This window comes from Gymnoscopelus braueri (assembly GCF_963280865.1).
Source record: "Gymnoscopelus braueri genome assembly, chromosome: 2".
Taxonomy (NCBI): domain Eukaryota; kingdom Metazoa; phylum Chordata; class Actinopteri; order Myctophiformes; family Myctophidae; genus Gymnoscopelus; species Gymnoscopelus braueri.
In genome coordinates, this window is record NC_137604.1 from 12,096,650 (window position 1) to 12,115,521 (window position 18,872).

At 43.6% G+C, this 18,872-nt stretch overlaps 1 protein-coding gene across 2 annotated transcripts; it reads right to left on the reverse strand.

Moving 5' to 3' along the window:
* Nucleotides 1–7,257: 7,257 nt before the first annotated feature.
* Nucleotides 7,258–18,451, reverse strand: tnip2 (TNFAIP3 interacting protein 2). Of its 2 annotated transcripts, XR_013934308.1 has the most exons (7): nucleotides 17,748–18,451; nucleotides 15,619–15,939; nucleotides 14,269–14,355; nucleotides 13,879–14,172; nucleotides 11,901–12,017; nucleotides 10,228–10,806; nucleotides 7,258–7,276 (listed from the first exon to the last, which is right to left on the reverse strand). XR_013934308.1 is itself a non-coding variant. In XM_080447184.1 (6 exons), the coding sequence occupies exons 1-6, from the start codon at nucleotides 18,153–18,155 to the stop codon at nucleotides 10,489–10,491; spliced, it is 1,545 nt and encodes a 514-aa protein (XP_080303310.1). In that variant the 5' UTR covers nucleotides 18,156–18,451; the 3' UTR covers nucleotides 9,058–10,488. The 2 variants fall into 2 exon arrangements, 1 of the variants encoding a protein (XP_080303310.1); XM_080447184.1 differs by lacking the exon at nucleotides 7,258–7,276 and having other exon boundaries at nucleotides 9,058–10,806.
* Nucleotides 18,452–18,872: the final 421 nt, after the last annotated feature.

Consider the following 18,872-nt stretch of genomic DNA (forward strand, 5'->3'; position numbering starts at 1 on the left):
CGGAGAGAGAGATGAAGCAGGACCCCCACTACATATTGTATAAAATTGTGTTGCAGATCAAACTTTTTCATAGATTTCATAGATAGCCGGATTCATGTTGTGTGTAAAAAAAAAAGATAGTTAACCTTTATACCCTCAATATTTAGTCAACTTGACCATTGGCTCTGTACTCATTTCCCTCTACACCGACTCCAAAAATAGCAGATCTACAAGCTCACAACGCCTCGCAGGGCGAGGCGTTGTGAGCTTGTAGATCTGCTATTTTCGGCTAATGTTCCCCATCACACAAAGATTTGGCGGACCCCCTGTAGGGACTCTGTTTTTGTGGCATTCCTAAGCCAATAATTTGATGACCGGGTGTGTGTCCGGTAGGAGACACAAATAATCTACTTTGTGTCTCCTACCGGATACATTAGCCGGTAGGAGACGGGAATCAAATTATTGGCTTAGGAATGCCACAAAAACAAAAATAAGTCCATGGATTCAAGGCTTCATGGGGTGTGCAATTGATAGAAAATAAGTCATTTTTTGGGTGAACTACTCCTTTAATCCCCAGCATCCGTATTGTGGGGGAAAGCTTTCCCAGGTAAATAGCCGATCGACAAGCTCACACTGTGAGCTTGTCGATCGGCTATTTACCTGCGAAAGCATTCCCCGACAATAACAGAAAACAGAAAAGACAGCAGCATTGAGTCCTGAGGGACTCCATTCAACCATACGGGGTTTAAGAACATCTCCAAATGCCATTGGACAATAGTTGGGTTCAGTAAAAAAAAAAGAAAGAAAGAAAAAGATCCACGGGGGCTTTCGAGGCCTCGAGACGGAGAAGAAGAACAAACCCGTTGTGCCAGGTTTTGGATGGTTTCGTGGTGAGGCACAGCCAATGCCTTGTGGGCCCCGCAGCAGACTATAGGGACAAACCCCAGCGCTTTGGCTGATGTGCGTCGGTTCGGTGCCATCCTGTCCCGCTATGCTGCGTGCAACGGGGGGGCAGGTCCCTCAATGACAGGGGACGGCGGCGCTGAGCACCAATAGAGCCCCATTAGAAGGGATCAGAGCCGCCCTCTGGCTTGTAATCAGTAAGGGGAATCTTTTCATTGTCAACCTTGCCTGCAGCGCTTCAGGATCACATGCACACACTGCTCACACACACACACGGCAGGGAAACCCCCCCCCCCCCCCAACACACACACATCCCCCCACACACCCCTACAACACCCCCGTCCTCCCCCCATCCTCAAACATGGAATGGAGGTACTGTGGTGTTTCGTGACTGCCAGTGGGCCAAGTAAGGACTTCTATGCAGGGGTGGGAAAGTAACTAAGTACATTTACACAACGTTGCTATCTCCATATTCTAACTTTTTGTGTTTTTTCGTAAATCAAGGCCCTACTTAATCATACTACAGCGTCACACAAAAAAGCATCAAAAGTAGCAGATCCACAAGCTCAAAATGTGGCGCAAAGCAACGCGTTTTGAGCTTGTGGATCTGAAACTTTTGCTGTTTTTGAAATTGAATCCTGAAAAGTAACAGTTTTGGACATATGAGGTTTCCACCTGACAGAGACGACGAGTACTGTGCATTTGAGGTACTTTTACTTTGCTTGCGTGTATGTCCATTTTGCCAATACTTTACGCTTCTACTGCACTACATCTCGGAGGCAAATATTGCACTTTTTTACACCACTATGGTTACTTGAAAACGTTAGTTACAAGTTACTTTGTAGATTATTAGATTATTATTACAAAATATGCATTAACCGAATAAGCCCCTATTTTATACTCTGTCTATTCGAAAACACCCGATCTACAAGCTCACAGCGCTTCGCCATGCAACACGCTGTGAGCTTGTAGCTCTTGTTCGTGAAAGATTTTAACAACATTTTGAAAACCTGGGGGTGAAAACTTGTGTGTGTGTGTGTGTGTGTGTGTGTGTGTGTGTGTGTGTGTGTGTGTGTGTGTGTGTGTGTGTGTGTGTGTGTGTGTACACTAACAGAAGTTGTCAGCTTATAATAGAACCCACCCCCTCATCCGCAAGCCCCCCACCCCCGTGCATATGTACAAGTTAAAATAATCACCTCACTTCACTCCAGTGTGTGTGTGTGTGTGTGTACTGTACTGCACTTTCAAGTCGACCAGAGAGCGTCTGTCTGCGTTGTTTTGTTGGGAATTCCCTTGTGATGACGGGGAAATTCCCATTCTTTTCAGATACGCACACAGATTAAAGGCCCCTGATCTATCCATCCATTCTGTGTGTGTCTGTCTGGATGGCTTGTCACCGAGGCGAGGCTGTGTGCTTTTCCCAATGTGTTTCAGAAGGTTTCTGAGATACATTTTTAAGAAGGGCCTTATCTAACAGCATTGGTTCTCAAAGTGGGGTCCGGGGACCCCCAGGGGTCCTTTGGGGGAGGTTTGATGGGGGTCCCTGCAGCTAAAGGAGTTAACGTAGCATCGCAATCATTTTAACAACTTTATCCATTTATACGTTGGCTCTTCAAGAATTGCAGATCTGCAAGCTCGCAGTGCGACACTTTGTGCCGAGCTGCGAGCTTGTGCTTCTGCTATTTTTGAAACTTTTGGAAAAACTTTTGAATCATTTGGAATTGTTTTTTAACATACGTACATCTTCTCTCCTGGGGGTCCCTGGCACAAAACGTTTTCAGATGTGGGGTCCGCGGCCAAATACATATCAATGTGGGGGTCCTCGACACGAAAAAGTTTGAGAACTACTGATCTCCTGAAACAAGCCATTGCCGCTTTCCTGGGCAATCCATTTTAGTTGACCTTGTATTGTAAACTGTACTTCCATGTGCTTTTTTCTCTGCAAACGTCTAAACAAAGTATTCAATCAATCATCTACATTACCTATCCGTTCTGTCTATGTGGAGTTTCAGACCGGAGCTGTCCCAGTCTGTTTGAGAAGGTGCTTTCAGTGAAGGAAAGTAACTAAGTACCTTTACTCTAAGTACTGTACTTCAGTACAGTTTTGAGGTACATTTTGTTACTGTCGGGCAGAAACCTCTTATCTCCATATTTTAACTTTAAGTGTTATTTCATAAATGAATGCGCTACTTGTACATACTACGGCGTCACACAAAAGCATCAAAAGTAGCAGATCTACAAGCTCGAAACGTGGCGCGAAACGTGGTGCGAAATGTGGCGCGAAACGTGACGCGAAACGTGACGCGAAACGTGACGCGAAACGTGACGCGAAACGTGAGCTTGTAGATCTGCTACTTTTGATACTTTTTAATCTGAATCCTGAAAAGTAACAGGTTTGGACCACCCAACAGAGACAATTTACTTTACTTGAGTATTTCCATTTTTTGTCATACTTGATACTTCTACTCCACTACACCTCAGAGGCAAGACTAATATTGTAATTTTTTTCTCCACTACAATTATTTGTTGGCAGATTTAGTTACTCGTCACTTTGCAGATTTATTTATTTATTTAGTATTACAAAACATGCTTAATGTATGTTTAAATATGTTTAAGTGGCCACTTAAGATATTATTTTATACTTCGACTATTCGAAAATAACTGGTCTACAACGCGTCAGATCGTTGTAGACCGATCAAACGATTCTCACGGTTTATATTGGTAATGTAAGTGTATTTTCATGCCAATACTCAAGTCAAATTTAGAACACAGGCCTCTTGCTTGTAACAGGGTATTTTCATACAGTGTCATTGCTACTTTTACATAACGTAAAAATACCTCTTCCACTATCCTGAGTACATTAAAGTCCCCTCCCCATTCAGAAAGGGACCGGCCGCTATATCATCACCACCATCACCTGACTTCATTTACACCCTCCTCTCATCAAGACGTGTGTCTTTTGTTACAGACAAAAGGTTCCTTTTTGACCGTAGCGAGGGAATGTTGTGAGCCACGTAACTCTTTCCACTCTGAGTCTATTTTAGTGAGCCTGTGTGTGTGTGTGTGTGTGTGTGTGTGTGTGTGTGTGTGTGTGTGTGTGTGTGTGTGTGTGTGTGTGTGTGTGGATGTGTAAACTGTGCTATTGTAAATGTGTAGGTGTGTGTTGGTGTGGGGAGAATCCCTTGCCAGCGCACTAATAGCTTTTTGTAAGGCCATCATGTGAGTAGTCAAAAGGCTGTACTCAGTAAAAGTATCGTTGCTTTAAAATAATGACTCAAGTGGAGGTAAAAGTAGTCTTAATCCAAATAATGACTTGAGTAAGGGTAAGAAAGTATCTAGTTGAAAGATCACTCAAGCATGTGTGTGTGTGCGTGCGTGCGTGTGTGCGTTTGTGCGTGTGTGTAAACGCTAACAGAAGTTGTCAGCTTATAATAGAGCCCACCCCCTCATCCACAAACCCCTGTGCGTGTGTGTGTGTGTATGTGTGTGTGTGTGTGTGTGTGTATGTGTGTGTGTGTGTGTGTGTGTGTGTGTGTGTGTGTGTGTGTGTGTGTGTGTGTGTGTGTGTGTGTTGCCATTCAGCCGTGTGTCACCTCAAAGGTTGCCTTCTGACAATGGTGGAAGTACTCAGATTATTATTTGTTTCAAAGGTTTTCAAAATGCATCAAATTATTTCGAAAATGGCTGATGGCTGAAGTTCAGTTTATAGACCGGCATGAATAAACAAGGTAAATACTTCACATCTTCGCCACTACATCTCAGAGGCAAATATTGTACTTCGTCTCCTTTCAGGATTCAAATAAAAAAATGGCGAAATATCAGATCTTCAAGCTCAAAGGGCGTCACTTCGCATCGCGTTTCGAGCTTGCAATTTTGATACACACATTTGTGTGACGCTGTAGTATGATCAAGTAGGGCATTAATGTACGAAAAAAACACAAAAAGTACATGACGGTCTGAGTGAGCCTGGTGATTCAAGCTGCTCTGTATGTAAATGAGTGAGAGAGCTGGGAATTAATTTGGCCGCAAATATCTTCCCCCCCGATGAGTAAAACTGATCATGTGCTTCACTGTGTCATACGTACCAAAAGGTTCTCAATTGGCTGATGGGGCAACTTCTGAAACCACTGAACCACTTAAACCCCTATTATACTTAGTTGATCCGGGGTCCCCCAGGGCTCTAAACTAGGCCCCCCTCTTTTTTTCCCCTCCCCCCTCAACACCGAATCTCTTTCAGAAACAGAACCAGCTTTATTTTCACACGCTTACAGGTGGCAATAAGTGGGCGATTATTATTATTATTGTTTCCATTTGTAGATTTCGGGAAGGGAGGAAGAATCTACATATCGTTGTTGTCGGGCAGAAACCATCTCCATACTCGTTTTTTTTTCGTAATGAACGCCCTACTTGATACTACAGCGTCACACATGCATCAAAAGTAGCAGATCTACAAGCTCGTTCGCGGCGCGTTTTGAGTTTGTCGATCTGCTACTTTTGCTACTTTTGAATTTGAATCCTAAAAACTAACAGTTTTGGATATATGAGGTTTCCACCCGACAGAGACAATATAACGAGGAGCAAGGAAGAAGGATAGAAGTCAAATAATCAAATGTTCCTGATAGGAGATGCAGTGAAAAATATATTCATATACATACATACAGTAGCTATAGCATATAGGTAACAAGTTAATAATAGCAGCAGATGTGTAGATAAGGTGCAGTATAATAGAACAGATGTAGAACATACTGTAGGCCTCTTTGCCAGAAATAGCTACTCTCGTAGAATGTTCACCCCGGAACAGAGACAATAAGTTTCATGTGGTTAAACCGTTCTGTCTCTCTTCACCGCCGAGTCTCGTGGGAGTTCAGTACTCTTTGCTAACAGTAAATGGTGTACAGAAGTCCTGACGTCACTCGTTCATCCCCTGGGTCGCGGAAGTAATTTCTCTATGGAGAATATAACATTGGGTCATCTTAGAATTGTCTCATATAAGAATTGTGGTCCAAAAATAAACAAACTGTCTCTGCGATATTGTCAGGGAGGTGGCTCTGTATATCGTTTATGATAGTCAGTCACTCATATTTGATACAGTCTGTTTCTGGCAAAAATTAAACTAATTTGACGGAAGTAACATTAGCGTTTTCTCACCGTCAGTTGATGCTTCATATCCATAAGAGTCAAACCGCCGGGATATTTGTTTATTTTTGGAACACAGTTCTTATTTGACGCGATATTAAACACGTCTATGGGAATTCAGAAAGAAAAAAAACGCGACCCAGGTAGGATGCGTAAATTGCGTCAGACTTCGGTGCTCTATATCATCACACCTTTATCCAAAGCCAGTTACAATTATGTGCATTACGTCCCATTCACACACACATAGCGGAGGAACCCATGCAAGGCACCAACCTGCTCATCACGAGCAGTTAGGGGTTTGGTGGTCTCGTGTAGCCAGACAACTGTAATTCCACAATATCCGAAGGCTAAATACTGTAGCAGTGGTTCTCAAACTTTTTTCATGTCAGGGACCCCCAAAATTCCATGTATTTGGCCGTGGACCCTCCATCTCAAATATTGTGTTCCAGGGACCCCCAGAAGCAAAGATTTGAGTTACAAATGTTTGCTTAAAAAATGTATATATTCAAAGGTTTGCACAAATGTTCACAATTTTTCTAAAATAGCAGATCTACAAGCTCATAGCACGGCACTCAGTGCCACACTATGAGCTTCTATATCTGCTATTTTTGAATAGCCAAAGTATAAAAGGTTAAAATCAAACGATTGTGATGCTATATTAACACATTTTGCTGGGGACTCCCTGGAACCCCCCAAGGACGCCTGGGGGTCCCCGGACCCACTTTGAGAACCAATGCTATATAGAATCTGGAACTCAACATCCCCGAAAGCCGAGAACGGAAGCTGTTTTTATTTCCGCTCACGAAAATATATTTTAAAATATCTTTACATTTTATTTTAGAATTTCCATTTCTGCTAAGCAGCAAGCTATATACATGCTTTGATTATTTTGATTTATATTATATTATATTAAAGACGAAATGGAAGCGGGGAGGAGGCGTCACATCACATCCGCTTTATCCTCTGATCATTTTCAGAGCTTCCGTTGCTCTTTTGTGGGAGGCAACAGTCTGGCTCGCGAGGCTATAGGGGTTCAGTGCCTTGCTCAAGGATACGTTTGACACTAGCACAGAGGGAGCCGGTGAATCAAGCTGGCTGGGGAATCGAACCGGGGAACCTTCCGATCCCCCAAGCGGCCGTTCTCTTAGCTCCTGAACCACTACCGGCCCTCAAAAGATTCAAAGTGAATCCTCCACTCTTATGTGTGGCCCTGGAGACCCCCATTCCAGGGTAGATAACGTCTCTGTCGGGTGGAAACCTCATATGTCCAAGGCTGTTACTTTTCAGGATTCAAATAAAAAAAACGGCAGATCCACGACAGCAATGATCTGCTATTTACAGAGGAGACTGTGTCTCCCGTTGGAGGATCATCCCTATGTTCCCCATGGTTCTATGTTCCCCACTTACCTTAGGGTTTTGTTTAATGTAACAGCCTGTAACCTTCAGACTGTAACAATGACTTCTGGAAGAAGTATTGAAAATAGACGATCTAAGTAACGAGGAACTAAAGTTTTCAAATAATTGTAGCGCATAAAAAAGAAGTGCAAGATTTACCTCTGAGATGGAGAGGAGTAGAAGTATAATGAATAATACAATATATAAAAATTGCTTACTGTAAGTACAGTACTTGCACAGTACTTTTAACTAAGTAAACGCACGTAGTTACTTTCCACCACTGTGGTTAAGAGCTGACATTTGAATTGAGTTGATCTGTTAATGAACTTATCGTGTAATTTACATAACAAAAAAACAATCACATGATAAAGTGTAATTTCCTTGTATGAAGGTGAACCAACAATGGTGGCATGACGGTCATGCGCACACGTAGCCGACAACAAAAGACCTGTTTGATCTGCACGCCCTCTGAAACGCCCTACTTCCTGTTCAGGAGGGGATGTCCACACACACACACACACACACACACACACACACACACACACACACACACACACACACACACACACACACACACACACACACACACACACACACACACACACACACACACACACACACACACACACACACACACACACACACACACACACACACACACACACACACACCTCTGTTCCACACCAAACCCACAGCAATTTCACACACACAGCTCTCTAGGGCTGCAACCATTGACTATTAACTTTTTCCATTAATCGGATAATACATTTTTACGAAAATAGCCAATCTACGAGCTCGCAACATGACACGTTGTGAGCTTGTAGATCGACTCTTTTCACTATTTTGAACAAAATTTGAAAATGAAATGTCCCCCGAAATAGATTATTTTGTATTAAAAAATCTACGATTTCTTTTTTACAGTTCAATTAACCTCATATGTCCAAAACTGTTACTTTTCAGGGCACAAATTCAAAAGCATCAAAAGCATTAGATCTACAAGCTCGAAACATTTCGAGCTTGTAGATCTGTAGATCTTACGGGGGGGAAAAAACTCAAAAAATTAAAATATGGAGATAAGAGGTTTCTGCCCGACAACAACGATATCTGGGGAGCTAATGGATCTTTAAAGCCCGGTTGTAGTAGTTAGTTGTAGGTTAGTCTAACTGTAACTAGAGCTTCAGTCCTCTCTCTCTCTCTCTCTCTCTCTATCGTACGCGTTCACTTCAGACACACAACAGCTGGGAATCTGGCAGTCACACACTAACAGCGTGCCCATTCAGGCTGAGTTCAGAAGGGGTTTTCCACTGTGTACACACATGTTCTCACACACACACACACACACACACACACACAGACACAGACACACACAGACACACACTCACATACACACACATACACGTACACACGTGACACACGGACACAGTCGCATACATACACACTCCGGCTATGGTCAACATTTTCGTGGTTTGTCTAGGCGGGTTTGCGTTCAGAATTTCAGGTCCATGTTGACGACAGTTTTGACAAACTAATTACAAATCTCAGTTACATTTCTTCGTTTTGTTTTACAGTTCGTAAATCACCACCATATGATGCAGAAAGTAGTAAACAACAATCTTTTATTATAAAAAAATAATTCTTTGCCAGCTCAAGACAGTAATGGGGGAGAAACGTCAGATCGAGGCCAAAGTCTCAGTTCAGATGCAGTTCTCTCTTTTTTCCACAAATCTAAACTCACTTCCCTTTTTGTCCCCAGACGCTTGCCTTACCAGATAGAAAAGGAACAGCCTATTTTCGGGTGACAGAAAAAGGCAAAACATTGCACTAATAATGATATTTCTTTCCTAAAACGTATGTTTATGAAGAGAATAAATATTAAGATAATAATACTGTGATATATATTTAATTATGTTTCTCAGAATATATAATATTATTTAGACCTCCAAAAAACAGAGATCAATCACAAGTAAACAATAGCACCATATCATCAAACTAGACATTTTAGAACCAGAAGCTTATGCGTTACAAATCTCTAAATCCTAACCCCTGCATTAAAGGGGGTGAAAGTGATGTTTTCGGTTAAAACAAGCACACAAAAAAGTTTAAAAGTTAAAGCCCTATATTCTGGTAATAATCATTACTATAGACTCGTTCGTTCAGTTACAGGGGTCTCCCAGTCTCTCCAACTCTTTAGCAAACATAGAACACATTTTCAGGTGGGTCACCAATTTCATCCAACCATAAGAGAGAACCCAATTTATCCCATTAAAATGTTAGTGTTCCAGCTCCAAATGTTGTCTCCTCATTAGGCTTAGAGTTGTTTATCCTGTATTGTATTGAGTCCTCTCTCCTGATTGGATAAGATTAGGTATCCTAACCAGATTTTTTTTTCTGTGTTTACTAAACGGCTGGAGAGATGGGAAAGACCCCTGCTATGGAACAAACACAATTTAGTGATGATGTAATGATTACTATCATAATATAGAGGTATCTAACACTTATTTTAACGACAAAAATATCACTTACTCCAACACGTCAAGAAAGTGCAACAAGGTTTACGTAGAATTTGATAAATTGAGGTATATGGCAATGATATATTGCATTGACATCCACTGTCCAACCATGAAGGCAACACCCAGCCGTTTGACAGACACCAGAGCCCTGGCCCGATGGCAGATCTTAGTGTCCGACGGCGATCCCGATTTTGGAGAGTCCTAGACCACCAAGTTGGCTGATGTTTTGAAACCATATCTTATCAAAAAAAGTGCATAAATCAATTCTAATCCATTTGAAATAACATGACGTCTCTGTCGAAACCTCATATGTCCAAAACTGTTTCATAAATAATCGGCCTAGCTCTCACCAAGTACTCCCGCTGTGACACCCAAAAACTCTCGGACGAGCCGACTGCAGTTTCACCGTCTCTCCGTCCCAACTGTCATCAAGGACAACATAATCCGTCTGGATGTGACATGTAGTGCTGTTCTTCAGTGCTCAGGAATTGTCAGAGGCGGCTGGTGCTCGTGGGGGTTACCCTCAAAGGTGCCTTTTCGAGTGCTCATAGCTTGTTTTGAGTGATCATAGCTTGGCACACTCCTCGCAGTGGTTCAGGTACTCCGCCGCGTCGTTCTCTTCGAACGTGGTGAGGCACCGCGGGCACTGTAGGTCCGACAGGCCCCGGCATTCAGTCCAGTTGGGGCTGGGGGGCACCGCCGTGGCCGTTAGCGCCGTTAGCGCCGTTAGCGCGGCGCTGACGCCCTGTCGTCTGGGCGGGTCGGCCACGCTCCTCTGGAACTGTTCCGTAGAGTCCTTGTTGTGCCGCCGCGACGAGATCCTGTGTCCGATGTGGACGCGACACACCGGAGCCGTCTCTCTGCTGTCTCTTCCTCCCGCTCCCTGAAACCATGACATCCAACGTTATTATCAGTTCAAGGTTAGTCGGGTTTCTTTCGCGTTGTTCCGACTAGCCACTTTGAGTCTGGCGTCCCTATTTTGGGCTATGTCGTTATATCTTTTCAAGTAAATACATTTTCAAAGTCTTCAAATATAGCGAAGATAGACGATCGACACTGAGCTGTTACATTGGCTATTTTCACTATTCATCGCATGACCAAGTATATCGTCTCTGTCGGGTGGAAACCAAAATCGTTTTATAGCTTGAAAAAAGCCGATCTACAAGCTCACAGTGCTTGTAGATCGGCACACAGCTAAGTATAAATCAGGCATTACGACGCCGTCACGGCCCGCCAAAAACATTTTTTTGTCGACAACTGTAGATTTAGTCGACTAAAATCTTATGACATTTAGTCAACTAAAACTAGACTAACATTTTAACCTTTCAGATTACTAAAATGTGACTAAAGACTAAATGGAATTCGATTCAAAAGACTACGACTGAAAGGAAATCAAAATGTGTCTGTCAAAATGATATGAACAACATGTTGGTGTTGTTGTGCAGACCTGTCTGACCTGTTTGTGTCTAAGATGTGACTAAGACTAAATGGAATTCGATTAACCCATTGAGACCTGAAGCCGATTCTACATGTCTCCTAAATCTCAACAGTATTCTGAAAAACGTATGTTTCTATATCAATGGTGCTCAATCTTTTTCATGTCAAGGACCCCCAAAATTATATGTTTTTGGCCGCGGATCCCCATCAAAATATTTTGTTCCAGGGACCCCCCAGAAGCAAAGATTTGAGTTAAAAATTTTCGCTTTAAAAATATATATATTCAAAGATTTGCACACATTTTCAAGATTTTTCAAAAATAGCAGATCTACAAGCTCATAGCGCGGCACTCGGTGCCGCGCTATGAGCTTGTATATCTGCTATTTTTTAATAGCCCAAAGTATAAAATAATGTTTTTTAGCTCAAATCTAAAAATGACACAGTTCCAGGTCTCAATGGGTTAAGGATATCAAAATGTGTCTGTCAAAATGATATGAACAACATGTTTGTGTTGGGTGTTGTTGTGCAGACCTGTCTGACCTGTTTGTGTAGCTGTTGCTGCAGTCTGGAGAGCTCCTCCTTCAGGTCGTTGACCCGGCCCTGCGCTCGCTCTCTGTCCGCACGCTCCGACTTGAAGTCCTCTGTGTAGATGAGTACCTGAGGAGAACACACACACACACCACACGCTGTTTATCCATGGGCTGTTATATAAATAGTAAATACACAAAATCTAGTGTGTGGCGTGTGTGCGTGTGTGTGTGAACGTACGTGCGAGGCGTGCGCCCATGTTTACTTGTGAGGGCCAAATATCCCCCGCAAGTATAGTAGGAGTTGAGAAATAGAGAGGACAATAATGTCCTGGTCCTCACAAGAAGAAATGGTTGTTTTAAGGTTTTAGGGAGTTAGGCTTACAAATTCAATTAGGACAATATTCAGGTTGGGGTTAGGGTTAGGCATTTAGAGGTTAGCTTTAGGGGTTATGGTTGGAGCTTTACTTGATTTATACTTAGTTGTGTGCCGGTGTTGCGCACCGAAAATAGCCAATCTACAAGCGCACGCTGCGATGTGTTGTGAGCTTGGTGTGTTGCTTGGTGGTGTGGCTTGGTATTGCTACTTTTGGTTGAACATGGGTGAAGTCGTCCTTTAACTAAAGGGAAGTACTATAAACCACGTGCAATAAGCAGCATCTACGCACATAGCACATCTACGATTCTACGCACATAGCACATATCTACGCACATAGCACCCCTACCTCAATATTTACACCCTTTGCATATAAATACTGCAAACACAAACATACAGTATGCATACTGTACACAATCATACTGTACAAATCAGCATCTCCAAATCTGAGGCCATGGTTCTCAGCAGGAAACCGGTGGATTGTGCAGTCCGGGTAGGGAATGAGGCTTTGCCCCAGGTGAAGGAGTTTAAGTATCTCGGGGTCTTGTTCACGAGTGAGGGGAGGACGGAGCAGGAGATCAGCCGGAGAATCGGAGCAGCAGGAGCGGTATTGCAGTCGCTGTACCGCACTGTGGTGACGAAAAGAGAGCTGAGCCAGAAGGCAAAGCTCTCGGTCTTCCGAGCAATCTTCGTTCCTACTCTCACCTATGGTCATGAAGTGTGGGTCATGACCGAAAGAATAAGGTCGCGGGTACAAGCGGCCGAAATGAGTTTTCTCAGACGGGTGGCTGGCATCTCCCTTAGAGATAGGGTGAGAAGTTCGGTCACCCGGGAGAGACTCGGAGTAGAGTCGCTGCTCCTTCGCTTGGAAAGGAGCCAGCTTAGGTGGTTCGGGCATCTAGTACGGATGCCTCCCGAGCGTCTCCCTAGGGAGGTCCTCGCTGCACGTCCCACTGGGAGGAGACCCCGGGGCAGACCAAGGACCAGATGGGCGGATTACATCTCCACACTGGCCTGGGAACGCCTCGGGATCCCCCAGGAGGAAGTTGCTAATGTTGCTCAGGAGAGGAAGGTCTGGAGCTCTCTGCTGGAACTGTTGCCCCCGCGACCCGACTCCGGATAAGCGGTTGAAGATGGATGGATGGATACTGTACATAAATGTGCATTCCTAAATACACATTCACACTAGGCCTGTCACAATTATTACATAATCGCCTAATTGCAATTATTTTAGATAATCGCAATTTTTGGGGCATAATCGTCATGATCATTTCCATGTTGAAAAACATTCGTATATTTTCAAACATTTTCAAAAACAGTGGAAATGACCGCTCTACAAGCTCAAAACGTGTCACGACGTGACGCGTTCTGAACTTGTAGATCGGCTATTTCCACTGTTCACATAAAGTATAAAGTTATTAAATCATTTGAGTTATTTGCCATATCTGCCCTGTGCACCTTTTGTTTACGAAGCCTAAAATCCAAACGGAAAGGTCATTTTTATTCGTAATGTTCAACGACAGAAACACAATGAAATCGTTAATCGCAATAATTTGAGCGACAATTGATCGTCAAGTAATCATAATCGTGACACACACACACACACACTGCTTACCTGCTGTTCCAGCGTCTGGATGCGTTCCTGGTCTCGTCTCCTCACATCCTCCACGTCTCGGCCCATCAGCGTGGCCTCGCTCATCTTCTCCTCCAGCAGACCGTTGAGCCTGGCGATCTCCTGGTGCAGCAGAGCGGGCGCCCCCAGCACGGACCGGATGGGCCCCTGCAGGGGGCCCGAGGATGAGAGACCCCGCTGGAGGCCCCCGGACTCCTTCAGCCTCTGGCACAGACCCCTGACGTACTCCTCCCGGCTGGAATCGTACCTCTGCCATTTAGAGTTCAGGCCTTCCACCTGAAGAGCGGGAAAATATAGTTTTAGTATCGATGATCTTATATTAATAAAGTGAAATTGGAAGTAAAAAAAAAAGAAGTTAATTGTTCCCCTTACATATGTCACTCTTTGCTTGAGCTGATGATTGTCTTGCTCCAGTTGTCGTATCTGGGCGTTAGCGACCACGTCAGGAGACTCTGTCATCTGGAACACAATGGACGATGGAGGATGAAACAAACAGGCACCTCAAAAACCTTTCCAAAACCAAGATGACAATATAACTCTTGTTTTTAATCACGAGACGGAGCGGGACATTCCAGAAGCGGAGAGTTCCCCTCCACACACACACACACACACACACACACACACACACACACACACACACACCGCACACATCATCCAAAGCAGAAGCATTAAGTGGAAAACCACAAATCGTCCCCGCTATTACCAAAGCAAATATCAAACGCAGTAAACATAGCAATTATCGTCAAGTCACTGCACATACAGTCATTACAACACCAACCAGTGGTGGAAGAAGTACTCCACTTAATTGTTTACTTGAGTAAAAGTAGCAGCACTATGATAAATACTCAGTTACAGGTAAAAGTCCTGTATTTTACTTTGACTAAAAGTATGAAAGTATTCAATCAAGTAATCAAAGCATACTTAAAGTACCACAGTACTCATTTTGCAGAATGTTTCATGGGTTTTTCCAAAGGTTCTCAAAATGTGTGAAAATCATTTGGAGATAGATAGATATTTTTGAATAGACGAAGGATAAAATTAGGCTTAATTGGTTAATGTATGTTTTGTAATAATAATCTCAATATACAAAGTAACTTGTGGAGTTATTCAAATATTTGCCTCTGAGCATCAAAAAATTGACATAATCAAGTAAACGCACCTAGAAACTTGTGCTTAGATACTTTCCACCACTGCAATGCAACACACACACACACACACACACACACACACACACACACACACACACACACACACACACACACACACACACACACACACACACACACACACACACACACACACACACACACACACACACACACACACGTTTCTATCACTATACCTGTGAGGACATCATCATTTTAGGAAAGCAGTTTTATCGTAATTTTTACAAATCTTTGCCATGTTTATCCGTAACCCAAAGCCGAAAAATAGCAGCTCTACAAGCTTACAACGTGTCGTGTTGTGCGCTTGTAGATCGGCTATTTTTCGGTGCCTGACAACCAGCACGCAACTTTTTTTTCCTTTTCATTCTTCACCTTACCAGAAATTGTGAAATGGTTTAAAACTACTTTAGCTGTCTTTTTTCATTTTCCTTGAGGACCACACTTTACTTGTGGGGACAATTGGTGTTCACAAGTATAGTAATACACACACACACACACACACACACACGCACACGCACACGCGCGCGCGCGCGCGCGCGCGCGCGCGCACACACACCTCCTTAGACTCCTGCTGTCGAGGCATCTCCTCCTCCGTCGTCATCATCGCCGCTCGGCCTTTGCTGCCGCTGTCCTTCTCCAGTCTCCCCAGCAGCTCTTGGCACACCCTGACGGTGGCGTCCAGCTGCCGCCGCAGCGTGTCGGCCTCCTCGGCCAGGGAGCTGCAGAGGACGGCCCGGGTGGCCTGGACGCGGTCCCTCTCCTCCAGGGCCGTCCGCAGGCGCTGGATCTCCTGGTCCTTCTGGTGGTCCGGATGGGACCGCACGCCCTCCAGCTCTCGCTCCATGTCGCCCAGCTGCACGCGTAACCTCTGGATCTCCTGTGGAGGTTTATTAGAAGAACGGTGTGAGTTGTATTACAAGGACCACTCAAATTGACCCTCAGAAGAGAAGATTTATGTTTTTTTTAAAATTAAACATTATTCAGCATTTTCTATATTTTTTTCAAAGATTCTCAAAAATAGCAGATGTACAAGCTCTCAGCGCGGCACTTTGTGCCGCGCTGAGAGCTTGTAGATCTGCTATTTTTGAATAACCAACGCATACATGGATAAAGTGGTTAAAGTGACTGTGAGGCTACGTTAACTACTTTTGCTGGGGACCCCCTGGGACCCCCTGGGAGTCCCCGGACCCCACTTTGAGAACCAATGGGTTAGAAAAGGTGGAAGATGCGTGTTAGGGCTGCATGGGCGTTATGGCTTCAAATCGATGTCGCGATTATTTCAAACTTTTGCCTGGATTACGATTAATGAACGACGTTTTCTTTAGTAGTGAAAATAGGCTCTGTGCATCACTGTAGATCCCTTTTTCCAGAAGGCGACTTAAACATTTCCTGTTCCGGGTCAGTTTCTCATAGCTTCTTTTGATTGGCTCAGCAGCAGATTTGAACCGGAAAAACACGTAACATGAAGGTGTCATGTGTGTTTTCGGTTCAAATCTGCTGCTGCGCCAATATCATATAATATGGGTAACAACTAAAGGGAAAGTTCACCCCCAAGTTTCTATCGATAAGTCACCCCATGGAGACTTGAATTCATGGATATGTTTTAAGTTTTTGTCGCATTCCTCAGCCAATAATTTGATGACCGGCAGCGGTTCCGGTAGGAGACACAAAGAGTCTCCTTTGTGTCTCCTACCGGAACCACTGCCTACCAGTCCGCTGGTCATCAAATTATTGGCTTAGGAATGCGACAAAAACTAAATAATATCCATAAATTGAAGTCTGCATGGGGTGACTAATCGATTTTTTTGGGGTGAACTATCCCTTTAATGGTTGTTGTAATGAAGCATTAATTCATAGTTAATAATGCCCTAATGAGTCCTTATAAGATGCTTATTAACATTATTATGTGTTAATAATAGCATTGTAAACATGTTTATTGTTGGATCATAAACTTTTTTAACAGTTATTAAGAACAATAAAGCCTCACAAGTTTCTAAATATTATGAAGGCTGATCTAGCTTGTTTGCATGTTAACAGGAGTGTGAATGCATAGATTGAATCTGGAAGATTACAAATAGAAATGGTTTACTAGCCAAAGGTAGTTGGCAAGTAGCCCAGATTGTTTGGGCCCATGCATGCACCTAAACCAATCCAGTGCACAGGTCTACCAGCTCACTGCAAATTAAGGCTGGGCAATATGGATATTATATTATTATTGTGATATGAGATAGATAGATATTGTATGTGATTTGGGATATCGTAATATCACGATCTGGCATAGATGTTGTGTTTTCTTGGATTTAATCACTTTTTTTCGCCTTTTTTTGTTTTACTTTCAAAAACTTTTTTAAAATTTTGAAAATAGCCAATCTACAAGCCCTAATGAGTAGACCTACTTTCACTTTTGGTAGGCCTACTTTAGGTATATTTGTATGCTAATACTTTTGACTTTTTGACTCAAGTAAAATGTTGTACTAACTGTATTTCTACATTGTTACTTTCACTTAACTTAAGTACAACTTTTACTTAATTGAATTTTTTTTGAAAAAACTCCCACCACAGAGCAGTTTACAGTGTAAATGTGAATGAACTCACTAGAGTGTACAAATGTAACCAAATGGACCCATTTGATCAAATGTGCAGGGAGTTGAATTAAGTGTGAGGTTCTTATAAATATGAACTCACTTGCTGGCTCATCTCCGCCTGTCGGGTGGCCCTGACCTCAGCCTCGTTCCTCTTCTGCTTGAGCTTGCAGATCTCCTTGCACAGGCTCTCCAGCAGGGACCTGGACGGTCCCACCAGCACGGATCCAGGAGAAGAAGAAGAAGAAGAAGAAGAATCTTCTCCTTGGTTCTCCTTGTCTTCCTCCTGATCCCGCAGGAGATCCACGTTGATGTAGATCCTCTCGTAGCGCGCCAGGCGCGCCCTCAGGTCCGCGATCGCCGCGTCCCTCTTGCGGATCTCCCGGTTCAGAGCCTCGATCTCCTGCCGGGTCTCGTGGTAGAGGGTGTTCAGAGTGCTGAAGCTCCGCAGCTTGTTGTCTCTGGTCGCGTCCTGGTCGCTCACGCCGACGCTGTGATGATGGTGATCCATCGCGGTATGCTGTTGGGCTTCGATCGATCGATCGATGGACACGGTATCGATTCCCCCGATAATAAGTAGGCTCGGGGGGGCGTGGGGTCCGGCGGAAAAAATAGGGTGGGCGAGCGTGTTTTAGAACTTCTCCGGTTACCGGGCTATTAGACACAATCGTTTAGGGGTTTCTTTAAGGCGGAGAAAACAGGAGTTAATTCCAGCATTGAGAGGTTTGTATTAAATAGAATAAAAGGGTGTAATGTATGCTCTCTCTCTCTACGGCTTGCTGCTGAGTGGAAGTGTTTATCAGGAGTGGAGGGAGGGTCGCATAAATCAGTCGCATAAGTTAGTGTTTCAGACACATAGGGGGTTTCCTCTGCGGGGGGACTTCCCCACAAAGTACGCGGAATTTTTTACTGGTACACACACACACTTACAACCCCGACTGGCGTTGCCAGATTGTGTGAGAGAAATAAGCGACTAGGACTATGAAAACAAGCCCAACAGAAGCCACATCATGAGCACTTTAAAACCTACATTGGCGCTGAGCTTGTAGATTGGCCAATCTACAAGCTCACGACGCGTCGCGATGCGATCAGCTTATAGATCTGCTATTTTCAAAGAAAACCCCCCCAAAAATTTTGAATATTTTCAGAAGGTTAATTGGGTCTACAAATATATATTAATTTGGGGGTCCTTGACATGAAAATGTTTGACAACCACTGGTTTAAACAA

Bases quoted from the DNA above. Each gene is read 5' to 3' on its own strand.
- tnip2 (XM_080447184.1), bottom strand. From the start codon at position 18,155: ATGGATCACCATCATCACAGCGTCGGCGTGAGCGACCAGGACGCGACC. The intron at 14,356-15,618 runs GTGTGTGTGCGC...ATTGTGTTCCAG, and splicing joins GACAGCAGGAGTCTAAGGAG to ATGACAGAGTCTCCTGACGT. The intron at 10,807-11,900 runs GTCAGACAGGTC...TCATGGTTTCAG, and splicing joins AGCAACAGCTACACAAACAG to GGAGCGGGAGGAAGAGACAG.